The following is a 19,438-nucleotide window of genomic DNA, read 5'->3' on the forward strand; positions in this document are numbered from 1 at the left end:
TTTGTTTCAGTTTTGCACATCTATGTCTGTGCATGTACTAGGTTGCAAGGTGACATGTATTGCTCACTGTGGCTCACGGTCAAAAAAAAAAAATATGAAAGCCACTGCTACAGAGAACAGTTACTAATAGAACAGGCTCCAAAGTCAGACAAATTGGTAAGCTAATCCTGGCTCTGAAACAAGCTACCTAACCACTATAAGCTTCAGTTTTTTCTTCTATAAAATGGAGATAATAATACATACCCCACAGGGAACTGAAAAAACAATAATGTAAAATGTGTAAATATGTAAAATAATGATAACCGATATTTATTGAGACCTTCCTAATTTACAAGTACCATCTTCTTTAATCTCTAAAACAATTCTATAAGGTAAGTTGTATTATACTTCATTTTATAGGAGAGGAAACTGAGACACTGAGAATTGAAGTAAAAATCTTAATGAAGGTCTGAGTATGTATCTCAGTGACTTGCACACAAATACATGGACACTACTATTATGAATTGCCAGCAGTTCTGCAATGAATCCCTACTTCACTTCTTTGCATACAGCAGGAGGAATTCAACAACTACCTGTGATGGGTGAAACCCAGCCCTCAAACTCAGAGCACCTTCACAATAAATTAAACAACAAACTGCTCGGGGAACTTTGGGAGGGGGAGAAATTCTGACCTACACCTGTTAAAGGAAGGCCTGAGGCAAGCAGGGCCTAGAGCAAGGTCTTCGTTGACGTGGTGGGAGAGGTCCTGTGGAAGTGGGAGGGAATAGTACAGGCAAGGTCAAGACCAAGAGACAGAAAAAACTGGACATGAAGGTTGAGAAGAGATTGTAGAGAGAAGTCGCTGAGTCTAGCTTAAAGGGACTGTACTTTTATCCTGTAGCTACAAGGAAACCACTGAAGACTTTTAACAGTGACTAAAATAAAGATGCAATTATGAGACTGCATAACAACCTCCATATGATTATTGTTTAAAATATCGTGTAGATATTTTGACATGAAAATTGAATTTTATTTTCCCAATTTTATGGGTAGAAAACCAACTTCACTGTAAGGGAAATTATGAGAATTAATAAAACATTCCTTAAGCTCTACAGCTTTCTGAGAAATTCTATTACAGACGTAGATACAAATTATTTTATTATAGTTGACTGTATCATAAAGTACTTTAGCTTGAAAGGAACTATCTAAGTTTTATTATGATTATTTCATTTCTTTAAATTGCAGTGTTTGAAGATAGGATTATTTAAATAGTTTTTGAATTGATTTAAATAATTATGAAGATGATAGATACTAAAAATATTGATTCCAGCCTTTTGCCTAAGGGCAATCAATTTCTAACAAAACAAGTGTATTAAAATATCCATTCTCCATCAGACTTGACCATTAATATCTTAATACTTATTTTATTATATATTGTGACCCAGAAGAAAGATATGTATATTATTAACTCTCGAATGATAAACTACCTACTGAATTTTGTGCTCCTGGTTTCAAATCCCTGCATCCTGCTATTCTTGAAAATATATAGTAGATTAGACAGACTCATATTAAAATGAACTGAATAAAATAAAAACTTTTAAACCTTAAAAATGTTTAAAGCTCTAGAAGGCATATGGCATCTAAAATGCAATCTTATATATTTGGGGTTAAGAAAATAGAAAAAGGGACCTTCTGAAAATTAAGTCCTTGTGCCCAGGAACAATTCTTGGGGTTTGGAACATCTTCCCAAAACAGTTTTTTCATTCTACAAAGAATAAACAAGGCATTAGAATTAGAGAAAAACATTCATATCGAAAATGTTAACAATTAATGAATAGTATCAACTAGAAATTTATCCCCCAGACCAACTATGCCTCAGTAGGGTCAGATTCATTTCACATGAAGATTTCCACCACATTCTGTCTAGGCCAAAGTTAATAATCACTACAACGATAAAAGTAGCCAACGCGTATTGAAAGCTGTGTGCCAGGCACTGTGCTAAACGCTTTGCATAGGTTTTTCTCAGAGAATAAAATATTAAAAATGGTCACCAAGTGAGTTTCAGAAACAATTCCACTTGATTTGGCCCCATCAGCTCACTGGACTGAAAGATCAATTCAGACTCTAAAATCTCCTCTTTTTTTCGTTAGAAGACGAAAGTTTATGTCAAGATCTGGCATGTGTGAAATACCCTTATTGGTCCAGACTTCTCAGCACAGAGTGATGTGGCAGCCACAGAACTATCCAAGAAATTCAAGGCCATTGCCAAACCAGACAGCCTGGAGCCACATAGTGCTGCTTTTTAAAAAGCAGAGTGCTGGGGCCGGCCCGGTGGCGCAGGCGGTTAAGTGCACACGTTCGGCTGCGGCGGCCCGGGGTTCGCCGGTTCGGATCCTGGGCGCCCACCGATGCACTGTTTGGCAAGCCATGCTGTGGCGGCGTCCCATATAACGTGGAGGAAGATGGGCACAGATGTTAGCCCAGGGCCAGTCTTCCTCAGCAAAAAGAGGAGGATTGGCAGATGTTAGCACAGGGCTGATCTCCTCACAAAAATAAATAAATAAATAAAAGTAGAGTGCTTCCTGATCATAAATGAACTGACTGCTCCAGGTAAATCTTCACCACGAAAAGTCCTCAACCACATTGCACAACTCTGAAAGCCATTTCTGCCACCTCCAAGAACATACTGCCTAGGATTTCCTGTTATACACTTGTTTTTCCTGAATGTATACACATAAAAAAACTAATTTCTTCCATGAGGTTTATGCTGTACTAGCAAAATGGAATGTGATATCCTGAAAACAGACCTTTTCTTTTTATGGCATTTTAATTACATACCGACTACAAATAAAATATTTAGAATACATTAATGTTTGTGATTTGGGTTTTAAATCAAGGTTTAAATCTGCTCAAGATTCTCCACACCAAGTACACTACCTTTGATGTGATATTAACAACGTTCCAAGCAATAAGATTGAAGAGGAAATAATTATTGGCACAATTACATATAGTCCTGCATCATTCTGGTGTTTTTCAATATCATCTGAAAAAGAAATACAATTCACACAATTCAGAAGCTTGAGGATATAATAATATCTTTCTATATCAAAAATTATAATAGACTTTTTTCTGATTGCATCATAAGTTTGATTTCCTTGTAAATCTGTATTACCTCAAAATATAAAAGATGAAGATAAGTATAGTTTTGATCACATTAATAAAATAATTATTATTTTGCTCAGAATTATACTTACTGTAATTTAGGAAAACAGTTGTTCAAAATTACTTATTTGTCAATTCTCTCCATCTGATCACTTTCAGGTTATATGAGTCAAAGTGCCAATTGTGATGATGACTCTCTGTTTCAGCATCTGCTTCTGGAGAAGCCAACCTACACCACCCGCCCAGCTCTATCTGGTTCACTCCAGACACCTTGACCTCCTTGCTGTTTCTGGAACCACCAAGCCCACTCACTCCCCAGGGCCTTTGCACTTGCTACCCCTTTGCTGAAACGCTCTTCCCCTTTGTCCTCACAGGGCTCTACTCCAACATCACCTGCTCAGAGAAAAAGACCCACTTTGGCCATCCTAACTAAAGCCCACATTTTAACCCTATCCCTTCATCTTAATTTTATTTTGCTTCATAGCACTTATTTCTATCTGACATTATCTCATACATGATTTGTTTATTGTCTGTCACTCCCCTTCGAGTCCTGGAGGTTAAGCTCCACTTGGGCAGAGACTGATGGTCATGGTTCAATCCCCAGTGCTTCTATTAGAACAGAGCTCAGTAGATATTTGTTGAATAACACATGAATGAATTTTTATAGTCATTTTAATTCCAAAACCAGGAAAATGTTTCTCTTTTGAAATTTCATTATTGAGATGCTTGGTTTTGAAGACAATTTGAAAAGTAATAGCAAATTGTTGATACTCCAAGTATGGTAAAATAAATCAGAAATATAAGAGGCCCGGGGAACCTATGTTTATAACTATCTCTCCAGTTTTACTTTTAGAGGAAAAAAATACTTCCTTTAGAATACTGATTAAAATTTAAAGACTTACAAATATATGCCCCAAACATATTGTTTTGGGTAGGTGCATTTATATGAATTATACAGAAAATTAATATTTTTCCAATTAATCTCTCTGATGATGTATTTTATTGTATAGCTGTGTGTTTCTCTTTAGTTTGTTTCCATCAACTTTTTACCCAATTTAGACTGAAAATTTTACTTACCAACACAAGAATTCAAACCATGCCTGATCATTCTCCTTCTCACTACCACCACGGAACCACGTACCCTCACCGCAATCACCCCATGACACATCTACATAAGACTCTGGACTCTCCCATGATTCCACCAGAAAGAGAATAATCAGATGGCAACATTACCGCTGACTAAATAGAAAACCACACATCTGTATAAAAAGAAACTAAAAGGAAAATTTTTACCTTGGGTAAAACCATTAATTATCTTCGGTTTCCCCACTCCTTCCATAAATATTGGGTAAAGACTGAACTGATACTTCTCAATGGGGATAAAATGATCTGAGGAGAAAAATATATTAAAAGGTCATTCTTACTGAGGTAATATAAATGAAATCTATGTAAAAAAATTCTTAAGTGACTCTCCTATATTTCTAAACATTGTAATTAGATGTTATTTATGGACTGAAATTGATGATTAAAGGAGTTTCAAAAACAACCTAAGCACTCCAAATTCTCCTAGTAATGACAATAATTTACAAATTTACAAATAATTTTTTATAAATAATTTTTAAAAATCTTGTCCAGAGATAGAAGACTACAACTTTTCAAAGGTAAGTTCCAGTGATAGCCAAGCTGTTCAAGTTCAGGATGTATGAGTTGTTCTATCTCCCCATCCAGGACAACATGCTTCACCTCCTCTCCCATGTCCCCAAAGCCAGCAATATTCCCTTTACACGGGAACTTAGCTTACTTTCCCCATTCAAGGCAGCCGGGAGACTAAAGTCTTATGAAATCCTATGCAAAGAAGATGGGGGTGGGGACCAGGAGTCCCCTTGCACTATTCAGCGTCTAGATCCATGGAGGATGACCATCTCCACAGCAAAGCTCAAAATGAATCTATTGGTGATCTATCATATTACAATGATAATAGTAATATATATAAATTATTCCACAAGGGATAAATCTCTTTGAAGCCTAAATTCTATATGCACATGGTTTAAAGAAAAGCACAGAGAGTTACCACCTGGACAACAGTGGTAATGACCTGAATTTAGTTCTCTATCAATAATTTGTTTCTATTTACCCTGATGCTAAATTCTAGGTCTTTGGAATGAAATAAAAGTGTGAGTCTTTGGGATGATATTTTTATAATAAGATCATGGCAATCCCAAGCTTCTCTACTTAAACCTCACCAGACGTGGAGATGTTGTATTGTGCACTTTGACTTTGTACTTTAATCACTTCCCAGGGCAGGTGGTCTACTTCTGGGAGTTCATGCTTGTCCCAGATCCTCAGACTTTCAGCCTGGCCTTCCCACTCATCGCTACTGGCATTATAAGTTGGTACACAGTTTGGGAAAACAACTTGGCAGTAGATATCAAAAGCCATTAAAAAATGGTTTAAAAAAAGGCAAAGTTGGAAGCAACACAAATGTTCTCAAATAAATAGCTTGAGTAGATTTTGGAACAAAATGCTATATCATTAAAAATAATGGCTAAAGGATTAGTGAAAAATAGAAACATGCTTGGGATATATCAAAGAAATAAATCAGAAGAAAAGTGGTAGATGATATGACTACAACTGTGTAAAATATTTATATGCAACAGGATCAAATGAAATAGAACTCAATGTTTGTGGTAAGGTGATAAAATTACAGGTATTAAGATGGTAGTATCATCTGTACTTTCGAAGTTTTCATTAATTGGCTATGTTATTTGAATTAATAGTATGTAGTATCACACTAATCCATAAGATAAACCTACTAAAAGACAGTAAACTTACCATGGATATAATACTTCTTAACAGATGAAGGGACTCTAAGCCATTTGATGTCACTGTCTTCATTGAGAATTTTCCATTCAATAATAAAAGAAACCAGGTTGTAATCACTGGTTGCTAGGGTCCAGGAAAGAATCACACAACTGCTGTTTAAAGGATAAGCACGGAGTGACTGCACGGTATTTACTGAGGGGGAAAGAAGAAAATTTACTATTAAATTCAAAATTAATGAAAATCTCCTAATACCATTGAGGAACATAGAGCCACTGGAAAAAGGGAGAAGGAAGAGAAGGCAGACATTTACACAAATAAATATAAGACATGGTAATTATTTTTGTATTACAAGAGTCATATGAGCAGAGAGACGTGGGAATATATGCTATTGAGGAGAAACAAGATTCTACCCAAAATCTAAAAAAGGGATTTGGGGATATAGCCAAAAACGTGTTCTCCACTGGAATACTGCAGAAGCCTATTAATCATCCTAATTCCCTCCAAACTCTTCTCTCCCCCTGATGGAGTCATGCTTCCAAAGCACCAATGTGATCATCTTAACGCCCTCTGCAGAGTCCCACTGAAAAGCCTCCGTGGATTTCCACGCGTGAGGATGAAATTCCTGTCACGTCTCCAAGGCCCCGAGGCCAGGCGTCAGCCCGCCTCTCAGCCTGTCAGGATTTTCTACACCAGAGACAGCCTGCTCTTCCTTCACGCCGCCCCCCTGCGCCATGAGGACTTTTCGTCAGATTGTTCCTCCCTCAGGAGCCAATGCTCACCTCCCCACATTTGGGGAAGTTTAATTCCTATGCTACTTCCACAAAAAAGCTTCTCTGACCCTCAATACCAGGTCAGGTTCTTATTTCCTTTTCTTTCATAAAATTATATTCCTTTCCTGAGGACACTTATCTCGGTTTGTAAATGGGAATTCAATTTACGATTATTCAATTAATGTCTGTCTCACCTATTGGACTCAGAATGCTGAGACCATTATAGTTTTTCTTATGTTGAAATTTCCAGCACCTAGCACAGTGCAGCATTCAATAAATATTTCTAGAACATATACATCGAAAATATTTTAAGTGTAAAACACTGTGCTAGGTGCTGTGGAACTTACATGAAGCTTACACTATACGTACAAAAGTAATCATAAGGGGCCGGCCCTGTGGCCGAGTGGTTCAGGTTTCACGAGCTCTGCTTTGGCGGCCCAGGTTCACGGGTTCGGATCCCAGGTTCGGACCTACTCCACTCATCAGCCATGCTGTGGAGGCATCCTGCATACAAAATAGAGGAAGACTGGCACAGATGTTAGCTCATGGCTAATCTTCCTCAAGCAAGAAAAAAAAAAAAGAGGAAAATTGGCAACGGGTGTCAGCTCAGGGCGAATCTTCCTCATCAAAAAAAAAAAAAAAGTAATCACAATATAAGGCAGGATATAAAATACCTTAAGAAAGGGAGAAAACACTGTGAGACTTAAAGAAAGAATAGGACATATCTAACTAAGGCCATAAGCAAAGACTTCATGGAGGAGGTAACACTTGGAAAGGCCTTTATAGATCGGTAGAGGTGCAGGAAATTTTAATTTTCCATTAAAAAATTATACTTTGAATATTCAACCCAGATTAGAAACTCCTATTGAAAGTGGTTTTCAATTTGCTGATTAATCAAATATATCAAAATTAATGAAAGAGGGTTCATTACTCATATTAAATGAAGTACAGGGCAATTTTCAAGTCTGAGCAATTATTTGCATCCATATAAACATCATACTATTACATATATATGTAATATACATAACACACACAGGTACATGTATTTATTTTTACATATTTTATATATATACATACATATGTGTGTGTGTCTATACAGAAAGAGAGAAAGACGTTTATCTAACAATCTCCATTGGTCCAAAAGGTTTAAGTATTAGATTTACTAGAATATACTCACTTATTATACCATTTCAACAATGTTCTACCACTTGAAAACCCAAAGACCGTGTTACATACTCAGCATACAATTTCTTTTACTATTTTTCAGACAAAGAAGAGAGAAAAGGTGAAAGACAGCCTTTCAGATTCAGAGAATTGCAGGCTTCTTGGAAGACCATTGAGGATGGGAGAAGTTTGCAAAGATTAAATATTAAAAGGGTCACAGGTTTACTACCCTGTACCTTTTCTTACCTTTGCTCATAGGCCATGAGAATGTTAAATTAAAATTCGCAAAAGAAGCACCAATCGAATTGACAGCCAGAACTGTAACAGAATGCGCTTGCTCTGTCCATAGGAAAGTGAACTGAGTGTGATTTCCCACATCCTCTGACCACGTTCCACTGCGGGAAGTATGATGTTTTACCACATATCTTCTCACACTGCACAAGGAGTCATTTTTCATCAGGGGCTGGAGTAAACACAAAAATTGGTGACTTTAAGGGCTACAGTGGTTTTTATACCAACTGAGCTCATGGAACTCTTACTGTACATTTCCCACTGCAGGCAGGGGGCAGCCCAGGGCAGACGCTGCCTTTTTCACAGCTGAAGTAGCGGGAGGAGGGGTAGGATAGAGGCTGCCTCTGACTGCGACTCCAGGAAGGTGTCTGGGTGGGTATGGAGCATAGGAAACTTATTTTCCCCCATCTGGGTTTTTTCTTATGACTCAGAGAATAAGTTATTTGAAGATAATGAAGTGTAGATGCAAATGGGACACATTTCCACCAACAAGTTTCACTCCAATTCTAGTGAAAAGAAAGACTGGCAGGAGCTGAGAGTCTCCTCATCTACAAAGCAAATAAGGAATAACCCTCTGGTTCTGCAAAGCAACGAAAAAGAGTGAAAAGATTCTAATCATCACTTATATTAATCCCAGCAGCATTTGTCACCGGTTCGCCCTTCCCCTAATATGCTGCCACTTCAAGTAACAGAGATTATCAGGACAGTGTAGATGGCAGCCCAGAACTTCTGTCCTATAGTTAAAAAAAAAAATCATACCAGGTCATTGACGATACCAACGTAAAATACGTATCTAGTCCAATTCTATTCTTCCATTCTACAGAGTATAACAATATACTTCACTTCCCCCATCACCTTTATCTGTTGCAGGTGAGATTAAATGCTGCCACCCCTTGTAAACCCAAAGAAAGCTTGACTCTATCCATTCATTTACAAAGTTACTTAGGCCTGCACCTTTTTCTCCCACCTTCTTCAGCGAGGTTGTTTCACACACTTGTAATACAGTTAGATTCTCTTGTTGCAGTCTGGATTTCATCCTAGGATTCTCCAACCTCCCAAATGATTTATTTTTAATTTGAATGCATTCAGGTTTGCTCTTTGTGCTATAAAGTTCCAACAGTTTTGGCAAAGGCATAGTGCTATGTACTCATCAGGAAAATATTATACAGAATAGTTTCACCGCCATAAAAAAATGGTGAAGCCTGTGCTTCACCTATTCAAACCTTTCCCCATCAGCTAAACCTCTGGAAACCACTGATCTTTTTATCATTTCTATAGTTATGCTTTTTCTAGAATGTCTTATAAGCAGAACCATAATGTAGCCTTTTCAGATGGGCTTCTAGCACTTAGAAACATGCATTTAAGATTCATCCGTGTCTTTTTGTAGCTTTATAACAATTTCTGTTTATCACTGAATAATATTCCATTTGTATAGAAGTACTATAGTTAGCTTATCCACTCATCTATAGAAGGATACCTTGGCTGCTTCCAGCTTTTGGTGATTATGAATAAAGCTGCTAGAAACGTTCATGAGCAAGTTTTTATGTGGACACAAGTTTTGAAATCAGTTGGGTAAATATCTAATAGTGCAATGCTGGATCATATCGTAAGACTGGGTTTAACTTTCTAAGAAACCATGAAACTGTCTTCCAAAGTGGCTGTACCATTTTGCATTCCCACCAGCAAAGAATAAAAGTTCACTCTTTTTTTAGTCAGTTTTTTGGATTTAATTTATTGTCAGTTTTTTGGATGTTAGCCATTCTAATAAGTATGTAGTAGTATCTTATTGTCATTTTAATGTGCAATTCCCTAGTGACAAATGATGTTTGCTATGGACTGAATGTTTGTGTCTCCTCAAAATTCTGACCAAAAAAATTTATTCACTTGGAATAGAAATCAATTCATTTGAGAGAGGGAATGCTTTGAAAATTGCTAGACTGAATATCTATGGTTTGGGAAATATCCATTGTTTAAGGCCATCATAGAAATAGAATAATCTCTTGTTTTAGATGCCCTTGATATCTCAAGGGCCATGGGGAAGGCCATGTTTGTTTTGTTTAGGATTAAATATAAACAGAATTTGGGGACTTGAAGGAACACTAAATATCATCTAGTCCAATCCTACATTTATACAGATGAGGAAACTGAGGCTAAGAGTCTAAGTGGCTTTGCTAAAACAGCACTGACGTAACTACAATATGTTAAGCTGAGAAGAGAATTACAGTCTCCTAACTCCATGCCAGTGCTCCCTTCACTATACATCTCAGCTCTCTGCAATCACATCTCAAAATTGAAATGAAAACATGGGATGGCAGAACCTTCTGGAGATTACTAACGTCAGGATTAGGAACAACGAAGTAAATCTTTTAAGACTATAAAAGTAAAATTTAAGAATAACATAAAAAGCAGAAATACCTTCCAAAGTAAGGTGACATTTTTCTCTTTTTTAGTGGTATCTTCATTAATTATTCTCCAAAATTCAGGTCCTCTGATAGGAACTGCATAATGACAAGGAGCCCGAGTTGTACACGTGTTCTTGGAAAGCATATATTTCAGTTATATTTGAAACACACACTTATGCATTTTTAAGACACATTTACAAAAACTCTGCAGACCTCTTACGTCCATGACAACCGTGTAGGCTGGCGTACTCCAGTTACTCCAATACCCCAGTCCATCCTGCCTCCTGCAGCGCACCTGAACAACATAGACTGCACACAGGTCTGGCACCGGGAAACTGGTGGATTTTGATCTTGCATCATGTACCTCATACATCTGTAAAATAAGTCAAAGCATTCGAATGATCGTCACGAACACCTATGTAGGTAAAGGGCCCTGAAGTGTATTTTGTTTTAAAGCTTAACACTATTCTGGGCCGGCCCCGTGGCTTAGCGGTTAAGTGCGCATGCTCTGCTGCTGGCGGCCTGGGTTCGGATCCCGGGCGCGCACCGACGCACTGCTTCTCCGGCCATGCTGAGGCCGCGTCCCACATACAGCAACTAGAAGGATGTGCAACTATGACGTACAACAATCTACTGGGGCTTTGGAGGGAAAAATAAATAAATAAATAAAATCTTTAAAGCTTAACACTATTCCAAAATTAAGAGAGAACTGACTGTATTTTCTGGCTTTAGAAATACTCATATGAGGCTTGGATCATGAGCTCCTTCAGGTTAAAAATTGTCCTAGTCATCTTATTATTTCCCTCTCATGACACAATTTGGACTGGTTCACTTGCAACCTCACTTCCCAAACACTCTCTTAACCCTATTACTAATCTCTGTCCACTAACCCTCTATCCACAAAGACTGTTAAGAACTTTAACCCAGTGGTTAGATAGGGCCTTCTGTAGAGAATCTCTGATATTCAGTCTCCTCAATAAGCAGATAACCTGTCACCCTCATTTCAGTTGAAATCATTGTGATCTAACGACATAATTAGGGTTCCTGGTGAATCTTGGTCTTTGCAGGCCGCCATCAGAGAACTGACACAGCAAGTCATCATATGCACACTTGCCACAATGGGTATGATTCTGGTTGTTTGATAAAAGCAGCTTCTCCCAAAATGCATCCCAATGAATGTACCTGTACTAAAGAATATTATTAGATGTTAGAGGAAAAAAGGTTCCTTGGTAAAATGAGTTTGAGAAACATAGGATGAAATAAAGTCACAAATGTTTCTTTAATGAAAGACTCTCCAAATCTTTAATATGTAATATTCTGTGACTCTACACTAGGGACATACAGTGATGCAGGGTTTTCTAAACGTATTTAGCCACGCAATCTTCTCAACGCACATTTTATGGGGCCAATGTTGTGTAACACTCACTTTGGGAAATGACGGATTACAGGAAATTTCATTCCTTAAAAAGGTTAGACTTAGATCAATTTATTTAACATAAATAACTACAAAATACAGGAGGATGTACTGTTATGCCAACAAAATAAATCTTATGCAATAAAATTCTTAAATAGTTATAACAAATAACATTTAGGGGCCGGCCCCGTGGCGTAGCAGTTGGGTGCACATGCTCCGCTGCTGACGCCCTGGGTTCGGATCCGGGCGCGCACCGAGGCACTGCTTGTCGGGCAATGCTGTGGTGGCGTCCCATGTGAAAAGTGGAGGAAGACGGGCACAGATGTTGGCCAGGGCCAGTACTGCTCAACAAAAAGAGGAGGATTGGCATGGATGTCGGTTTGGGGCTGATCTTCCCCACAAAAAAACAAAACAAAACAAACAAACAAAAAAGAAATAACATTTAGTGAGGCAAGCTGAAGAAAGTTCCAGGTAAAAGGTACCTTCCATTGTACTTCTTTTCCATTTAAACCATAGCGAATCTGGAACTGAAGATTATTCTCGGGAAAGACTGGCTTTTCCCAAGATACTTTCAATAATCCAATTTTTACAGTAATTTCTGCTTTCACACTGGATGGAGGCAGTGGTTTCACTAGAAATTTAAAAAACAGCATTATACAACAGTAATTTAGATGATGTTTAAAAAACATTATTATGACATTATCTTTATATATTTATAAGGCAGTATCTCTTTCTTAAAACTTTCTCATTCATTATGGATATGATCCCCTACAACTTTATGTGATACATAAGAAAGGGATTATCTCTATTTTGCAAATAGAGAGGATGATTGAAAAGAAAATCAATACACTGTCCTTGTCACTCTGCAAGTTAATAGTTAACCTGGTTAGAAATTGAGCCACTGGCTCTGCGTGCAAAAGCTACCACACTGAACACGTGGTCAACATCAACAGCAAGCTCTGCTTCACACAGAGCTTCAATTAAGGGCAAGAAACACGCACTGCATCCATTCCCACACGTGTGAGTCTCAAACTCTTCTCCTACATCTACTATTAAGTATTTCCAGGTGAAGGTCAGAGATAGTCTTGCAGAGTAAAGCCTTGGTTCTCTATAATCTAAGAAAAACAGACTTTTAAAGGGCAGAAATAGAGGCAAAGATGACCAGAATATCAAGAGCTCTAAAAAAAAGTAAAAGATGATATGTGAACTCAACGCACTTGGGAACTAAAAGTCCCAAAGCCCAAGTGCGAGCTCAGGACTTCATCAACAACAACATCTGAGACTGCTGACGACCAAAACTCCTCCACTCCTCCACTATCACGCAGTTTCCCATGCTGCCTCAGTGCTTCCTCCGCCAGGAAGACACTCTTCACCAACTAGTAAGACGACATCCATTTCATCTCTTGAAAGATAATTCCTCCTCAGGAAAGGAAGCATGAATATTCGAAAGACCCTAAGACATTAGATCTGGGATTGTACTTGACTGGAGCATATGGATACCATATGGATACAGCCCACGAACATCTAGTTTGCAGAAAGGATGCTCTGAAGCACCCTAGTTTACGTGGTCCCCACGACACCCACGCTGGGGAGGTATGAACAGCTTTACACACTTTATGGGTGACAACCAGTCACGGAGCACTTACAGGTTTACAAGGCGAGTAAGAGGTCAAGCTGGCATTTGGACCCCAGAGTTGGATTTCCACATTGTTGTCTAGTAGTAAGTAGGCAACATAAGCCCAACTCTAACTCCTTATTTTAGCACCGAAGAGAATAACATCAAGGGTTATTCAGATAGCATCCAGAACTGAACCCATGTTGCATTTGTCCTAGAGTACACGTGAGGGTGTATCTGCGCGTGTTTGTGCGGAGAGAGTAGGAGGGGTCTTTGCTATCCTGGGATATTGAGTATCAGAGAAGTGCTGCCTACTAAAAAAATCACCTAAAATGGAACCAAACTAAATAGTGTGTGTGTGGGGAGGAGCAATCAATTAAGTGGGACTTTATATTGATAAAGAAACCAAAAAATTATAACTTTATCTTACCTTTAACAAAATGTGGATTTTAATTCAGATGTATACTAATTATTTGAAATTATAATGAATCAAATATTGATTTCTGGCATAATTTCCCAATAAAATAGCATATAGCACCAAAAGATATTCTTTTACCTCTGCTGCACAATCATTAATAGGTCATTTCTCAAAGATTTCACAGTAATACTGGAGGGATATATCATATTTTTCAAGGGCTCTCTTAATCCTTTGAAATCAAAATATCTTTCAAAAAGAGTGTTTAAAATATCATGATGGATGTCATCATCCCTGTCTATTTTCTCTTCTTCACTTCACTTTAGTTATTTTGAATCCTTCTACTCCCTACATAGCCTCATAAATTAAAGCCTTGGGTTATGATTACTCAGATTACAAAAACTGTCAGAATACTCAAATTAAACTTTTAGATTAAAAACACCAAATATTTTCATAAGTACATTAGGAGAAAAACACAAAGTAGGGCATTATTTATAATAATATTACTACTAAATTTCATTCCCAATGACCAATATAATTCATCGACTTGTATGCTGAAAATATTCCTATTGCTAAAAAATTGAGCTATAAATAATTTACAATAAAATCAAAACTGTAAAACTTTCTAAGGCTGGTTGTCATCTCAATTCCACTGTAAACAGGAAAAAAAAATTTAAATCTAGTGTGATCAGAAAATGGTAAAATACAACGGTTACCCTGAATCAACCTGGATCCAAATCTGCTAATAAAAATGAAGACACACAGCACAGTGTGACATACCCACAGAATCAGGAACGACACACGCTGGAGGAGAGTCCAGTGAACCCAAAGAGTGGTTGATTCTAATCCACATCGTATAGCCAGATAACAGAAAGATGGGCTGAAACACGCATTCACGAAAACCATCTCTCTGCAAACGGCAATCTTTGGGTTCAGATACGGGATGAACAGATGGAACATCAGAACAGTAAAGGCTGCTCCTTAAAAGATACAAAAACACTCAATTAATATACAACATTGATGAGAGCAGTGAGATATTTGAGAATTCTGCTTTGCTGTTTAAAGAGACAGTTTTTGCTCCACTTAAAAACAGATATTCTTATTGGAAAGCATTTTTGAATTCCCAGCTATATCACAATCTTACGTCCTTCCATAAAAATAGACAATAACCCTTATTAAATATTTCATTAGACACTAAATGGGGACGCAAGTGAAATAAATGACATTGCTCTAACAAGAAGATAAGGATTCAATTAGAGGTAGAACCTACAGCACTTTGAAAGCTAAGCTAATATTATACCCAAGTGACACAATTTTAAAAGTGCAGCTCACAAGTAGGAATGGTGCATTCCTGAGATGGGAAGGAAGGTAAATTCCTCACATTTTAAACAGAGATTAAATTCCATGACAAATGGAAGATGCAATTGATAGTAAATATAGCTTAACTGACAGTGTTCTAATATTTTCTAGTTCAAAACAATATAATTAAAATAAAACCAATTCTTGATTTGCACATGAATCATATAGTCAAGAATACACTCATTTTCTCAGAGAAGAAAATTTTTCTTCATAACTGCATAGCAATCACCACGCCACCTCAGAACATACAGAGCATTTCTCCGCTTCTTTGAAACAGCCTTTCTGCCACTATTAGCTCTGAATACGGTATTTAAGTGGCTAAAGTAGCAGTTACTGTTTCCACAGGAAGACGAGTAAGGAGGTTACAAGAAAATGAAAAATCTATATTCTTCTGTCTCTCATTTTCCATTTTTTGTGACACCTTGTTCTTCCTATTTCCTCGAAATTACAATCATGGGGGTGTGTGTGTGTGTGTAAATGAGTGGTGGGGGGTGAGGGAAAATGACAATGAGGGATGAGGAGTCATCTGCTGGTGAAAAATAAGAACCATGACCTTACATAGAAGCTCAGTAAGAGTGCACTTGGAATCCAACAGTCAGCATCATTATCATCATGACAGCAATAACCATTTACTGAATGTTTATCAGGAGAAACTATATCATTTAATTATTATTAAATGAAACATGTCATAATTCTCTCAGAAACCTTCAAGTCCTATTATTCTCTCCATTTTACAGACAAGGAAATGGAGGCTCAGAGAGCTCAAAAAACTCGCCCAAGTACGTGCCGCTAGTTTCACGGTTCCTCTGTAAAGGTCAGTTAGACAAATGAGGCCTCGGGCTCATGGAACAGTCGTCCACAAACACCTTTTTCATGTGAAATGCCATGGAAAGAAAATAAAGACAATGGCATAACATGAACATTCTATGGATTTAGAAATACTCCTATCAGGTAAGATGACACAGCTATTACTCTCATGTGAGAAATGGTCCCATTTTTTCTACTACTACAAAAGAATAGACTGGTAGCATTAGGAATAGAATTCAGATCACAGTATTTGAGGAACGGACTTGTTTTTCAAATAGAAAATTTACATTTTAAGAATAAATGAGGACAAGTTATACAAACTGAAAGTCCCCAGTCCAAATCCAAATTCAAATTGAGACAGGGTGTTTAGGAGAAGTACAAATACTTGAAAACTACTATGGGATATTATAAAAATAAAAATGTGTCTACCTTCTTCTAATCAAGAGTGCTACTATTTTAGATAAAACTCTTTGCAGAGAGAAGGAGAATACTATAGGAAGATGATGCCTTAAATTCTTTTTAAAACAGGGGAGGGTAAAAATAAACAAGCACAAATTACTCTATCAGGACACTTTAATCCTTATTAAGTATTTCTTTCTTTAATCTTACCTACTTCTAAAAGCCATTCATACATTCTCTTACAATCTTTGTGCCACCACCTCTGACTTTTTTCCAAAACATTAACCTTCAGCAAATGATATTAGCCTTCTGTAATCTTCAATATTCTCCTCTCATCAACCCTCTAAGCCAAATTAAAATGTACAGAAACTAATTTATCTTGGATTTCATTCAATAGTTAAAATGCAACTACGGAGAATTAATTGATTGTCAGAAAACATAATTTGAAGTAAAGACAAATTACAATTTTTTTACAACCTGTGAATTTTTTCAACAATCATCAATTTATTTAATCCCTCAAAAATTTCCTAGTTAAGTATATTCTACCTTCCCCTTTCAGGAAGAAAATCTACAAGACTACAGTGATGGCGATATTTCTACAAGAAGTTTTTATTTCACCATACCCACAGAAAAATAAAACAGCAAAAATAATACATACCTATGATACCTCAACTGCAAAGTACTTCCCACAAGCGATTGGATTGCATTGGCTGACCATCTGCAAGTCATTTTAGTTAAGTACCCATCAGTTTCACATGATATATTGATATTGACATCTATTTAAAACACATTAAAATATTAATACAAAGCAAAAACACCACAAAAAGTTTAATGAAAATAAATTTTCCTCACATCTTCAACGGGACTCTAATACAGGGTCCATAAGAAAAACTTATCTTGTGGAACAAAATGAAGCACACCGCAGTACTCTTACCAATCACATACAGCTCCGCGTAGCGATGGTGGCATTCACGCTCATTGCAGCAGTACACCGCGTCATAGGTGAACTTTCCTCGAGGTTTGGTTGCATTCAGACTGGGAAGGGTAACTTTGCTAACACGGTCACCCACAACATTATACTGGCTTTGAGGAATTTTCTCAGCTAAATTCATCCACCAAACAATCTTTTTTGAGGAAACAATCTTGTTTTCATTTTTATAGATGCAGTGAAAAGAAGCGTTAGACCCAACACTTGTCAGAATTTTAGGCGGGAAGTATATGACATCTGTAATGAGGGAAGAAACGTGGGACATGAGATGAAGACAGAAAACACCATGCTAGCAATTTACACCACGTAAAGAAGATTCACAATGTGTTCAGGATTACACTGCCCCCCCCAATAAGTGTGCTAAAAGACTGCATAACTGTAACCGCCTGTTCACGAACAGTTACCTAGCGTCCCAAGCACTCCCCTTCTCAAATGATTTGAGCTTCCATTAATGTCTTCACTATTTTCTAAACATAGAAACTTATTCATTATAAAATGTGTTTTAGTGAGTAATTGTCACTTGCTTAACTGATGGGCAGAAAATTAATGAAAAAGAAATATAGTCTAATTCCACAATGACGTCTTCCATCAGACTGCTTTCAGAATCAGCAAACCTTAGGGTGAGTTTTTAAATCAAATCACTTTAAGAAAAAATCTTGAAGAAAAAATGGTGGTTACTATTGTCTCGTCTGGATATATGGGAATTTCAAATAAGCAGGTAGAGAAATAAGCTTTAAATAAGAAAACTAGTTAGGAAACGTAAAATCAAGGACGCACCAATATATAAAGCAAGAAAAACTAAATATTGGTCTATAATATCATTTTAAGTTATTTAATGCCAGTATTCTCCGGTTGGGGAGAAGGGGAATCAATATTTTTCTAAAATATTATTTTTTAATGCCTACACACTATTCCATACTACATTTTCAGTCTCCTGTTGTTGGAAACATAGTTTGCCTATATTTTTAATTAGAAACAGATAAAAATGAATGATTGTTTACAGAGGAAGAAATTATTTCTGCCATCGAGTATTACAAAAACTATATTTCAATTGCATAATTTAAAGTAAGCCATTTTCTGATAGAATATGAATATCTGTTTTCATACATATCTTCTGGATTACACCTAAAAACAAAAAACTTTGTTGGTTTTTATTATTTAAGTTTTCTCTTTTCTGTAAAAGCATGCCAAATTCTAACGTCTTTATATTTACAATCCATACCTTTTATATCTACAGTCAAGCATAAACAGGAAAAAAGTTAGCAGCATGAAATTACTGGACAGAAGCCAGTCCCTTAGATTTACAGCCCTACACAGGGTGGCAATCAAGCTTCACTGGTACATTCCTCAGGGCACACGAGGACCTAGCACAGACCTGAGAGAGCATTAACCCCCCTCCCAAACACTCCACATCCCATTACTGAACTGCTTCAAAAGCCTCAGAATAATTCTGTTTTTTAAAGAGCACAAATGAGATTTCAAAAATTAAGTTGAAGATTTTAATTTTAAAGATAATAAAAAGCTCAAAGCATTTCACTTCAAAACTGAATGCCTAAGTAAGGCTTAATTGAGAAATAAGACTAAAGTCATAGTATTTTAGCATGATTAAATGCTAAAATATTAGCTTAAAAAGAAAAACAAGTTATTAAAAACCTGATTATTGGTAAAATTTTTACTGAACAAATGTATTGAAATTGATATGAGGTAAATGTTGAATATTTAATTTTCAAAATAATATAAATATATATTTTATCTCATGAGATATTATACAATATTTAGTTTGTAAAATAAGAAAACAATGATTTTCTTCTCATGAACAAGTAGCAATACCTTTGCAGGATCTATATATA

The 19,438-nt window shown here is 36.8% G+C and overlaps 1 protein-coding gene across 2 annotated transcripts in view; it reads right to left on the bottom strand.

The window, feature by feature from the left end:
• The window catches only part of LOC101387308 (leptin receptor), a 77,072-nt gene that overhangs the window by 10,289 nt on the left and 47,345 nt on the right, over positions 1–19,438 (bottom strand). For both annotated transcript variants that reach the window (XM_087449347.1, XM_087449340.1), the window contains exons 9-19: positions 17,535–17,825; positions 17,259–17,376; positions 14,816–15,015; positions 12,488–12,636; positions 10,805–10,964; positions 10,605–10,687; positions 8,145–8,361; positions 5,974–6,156; positions 4,435–4,530; positions 2,917–3,022; positions 1,669–1,744 (exon numbers count right to left, since the gene is read on the bottom strand). In XM_087449347.1, coding sequence (XP_087305473.1) covers positions 1,669–1,744; positions 2,917–3,022; positions 4,435–4,530; positions 5,974–6,156; positions 8,145–8,361; positions 10,605–10,687; positions 10,805–10,964; positions 12,488–12,636; positions 14,816–15,015; positions 17,259–17,376; positions 17,535–17,825 — 1,679 coding nt within the window. The remainder of the gene's footprint in view (positions 1–1,668; positions 1,745–2,916; positions 3,023–4,434; positions 4,531–5,973; positions 6,157–8,144; positions 8,362–10,604; positions 10,688–10,804; positions 10,965–12,487; positions 12,637–14,815; positions 15,016–17,258; positions 17,377–17,534; positions 17,826–19,438) is intronic.

Source organism: Ceratotherium simum, chromosome 2 (genome assembly GCF_057802395.1).
Source record: "Ceratotherium simum simum isolate JZ-2026a chromosome 2, ASM5780239v1, whole genome shotgun sequence".
Classification (NCBI taxonomy): Eukaryota; Metazoa; Chordata; class Mammalia; order Perissodactyla; family Rhinocerotidae; genus Ceratotherium; species Ceratotherium simum.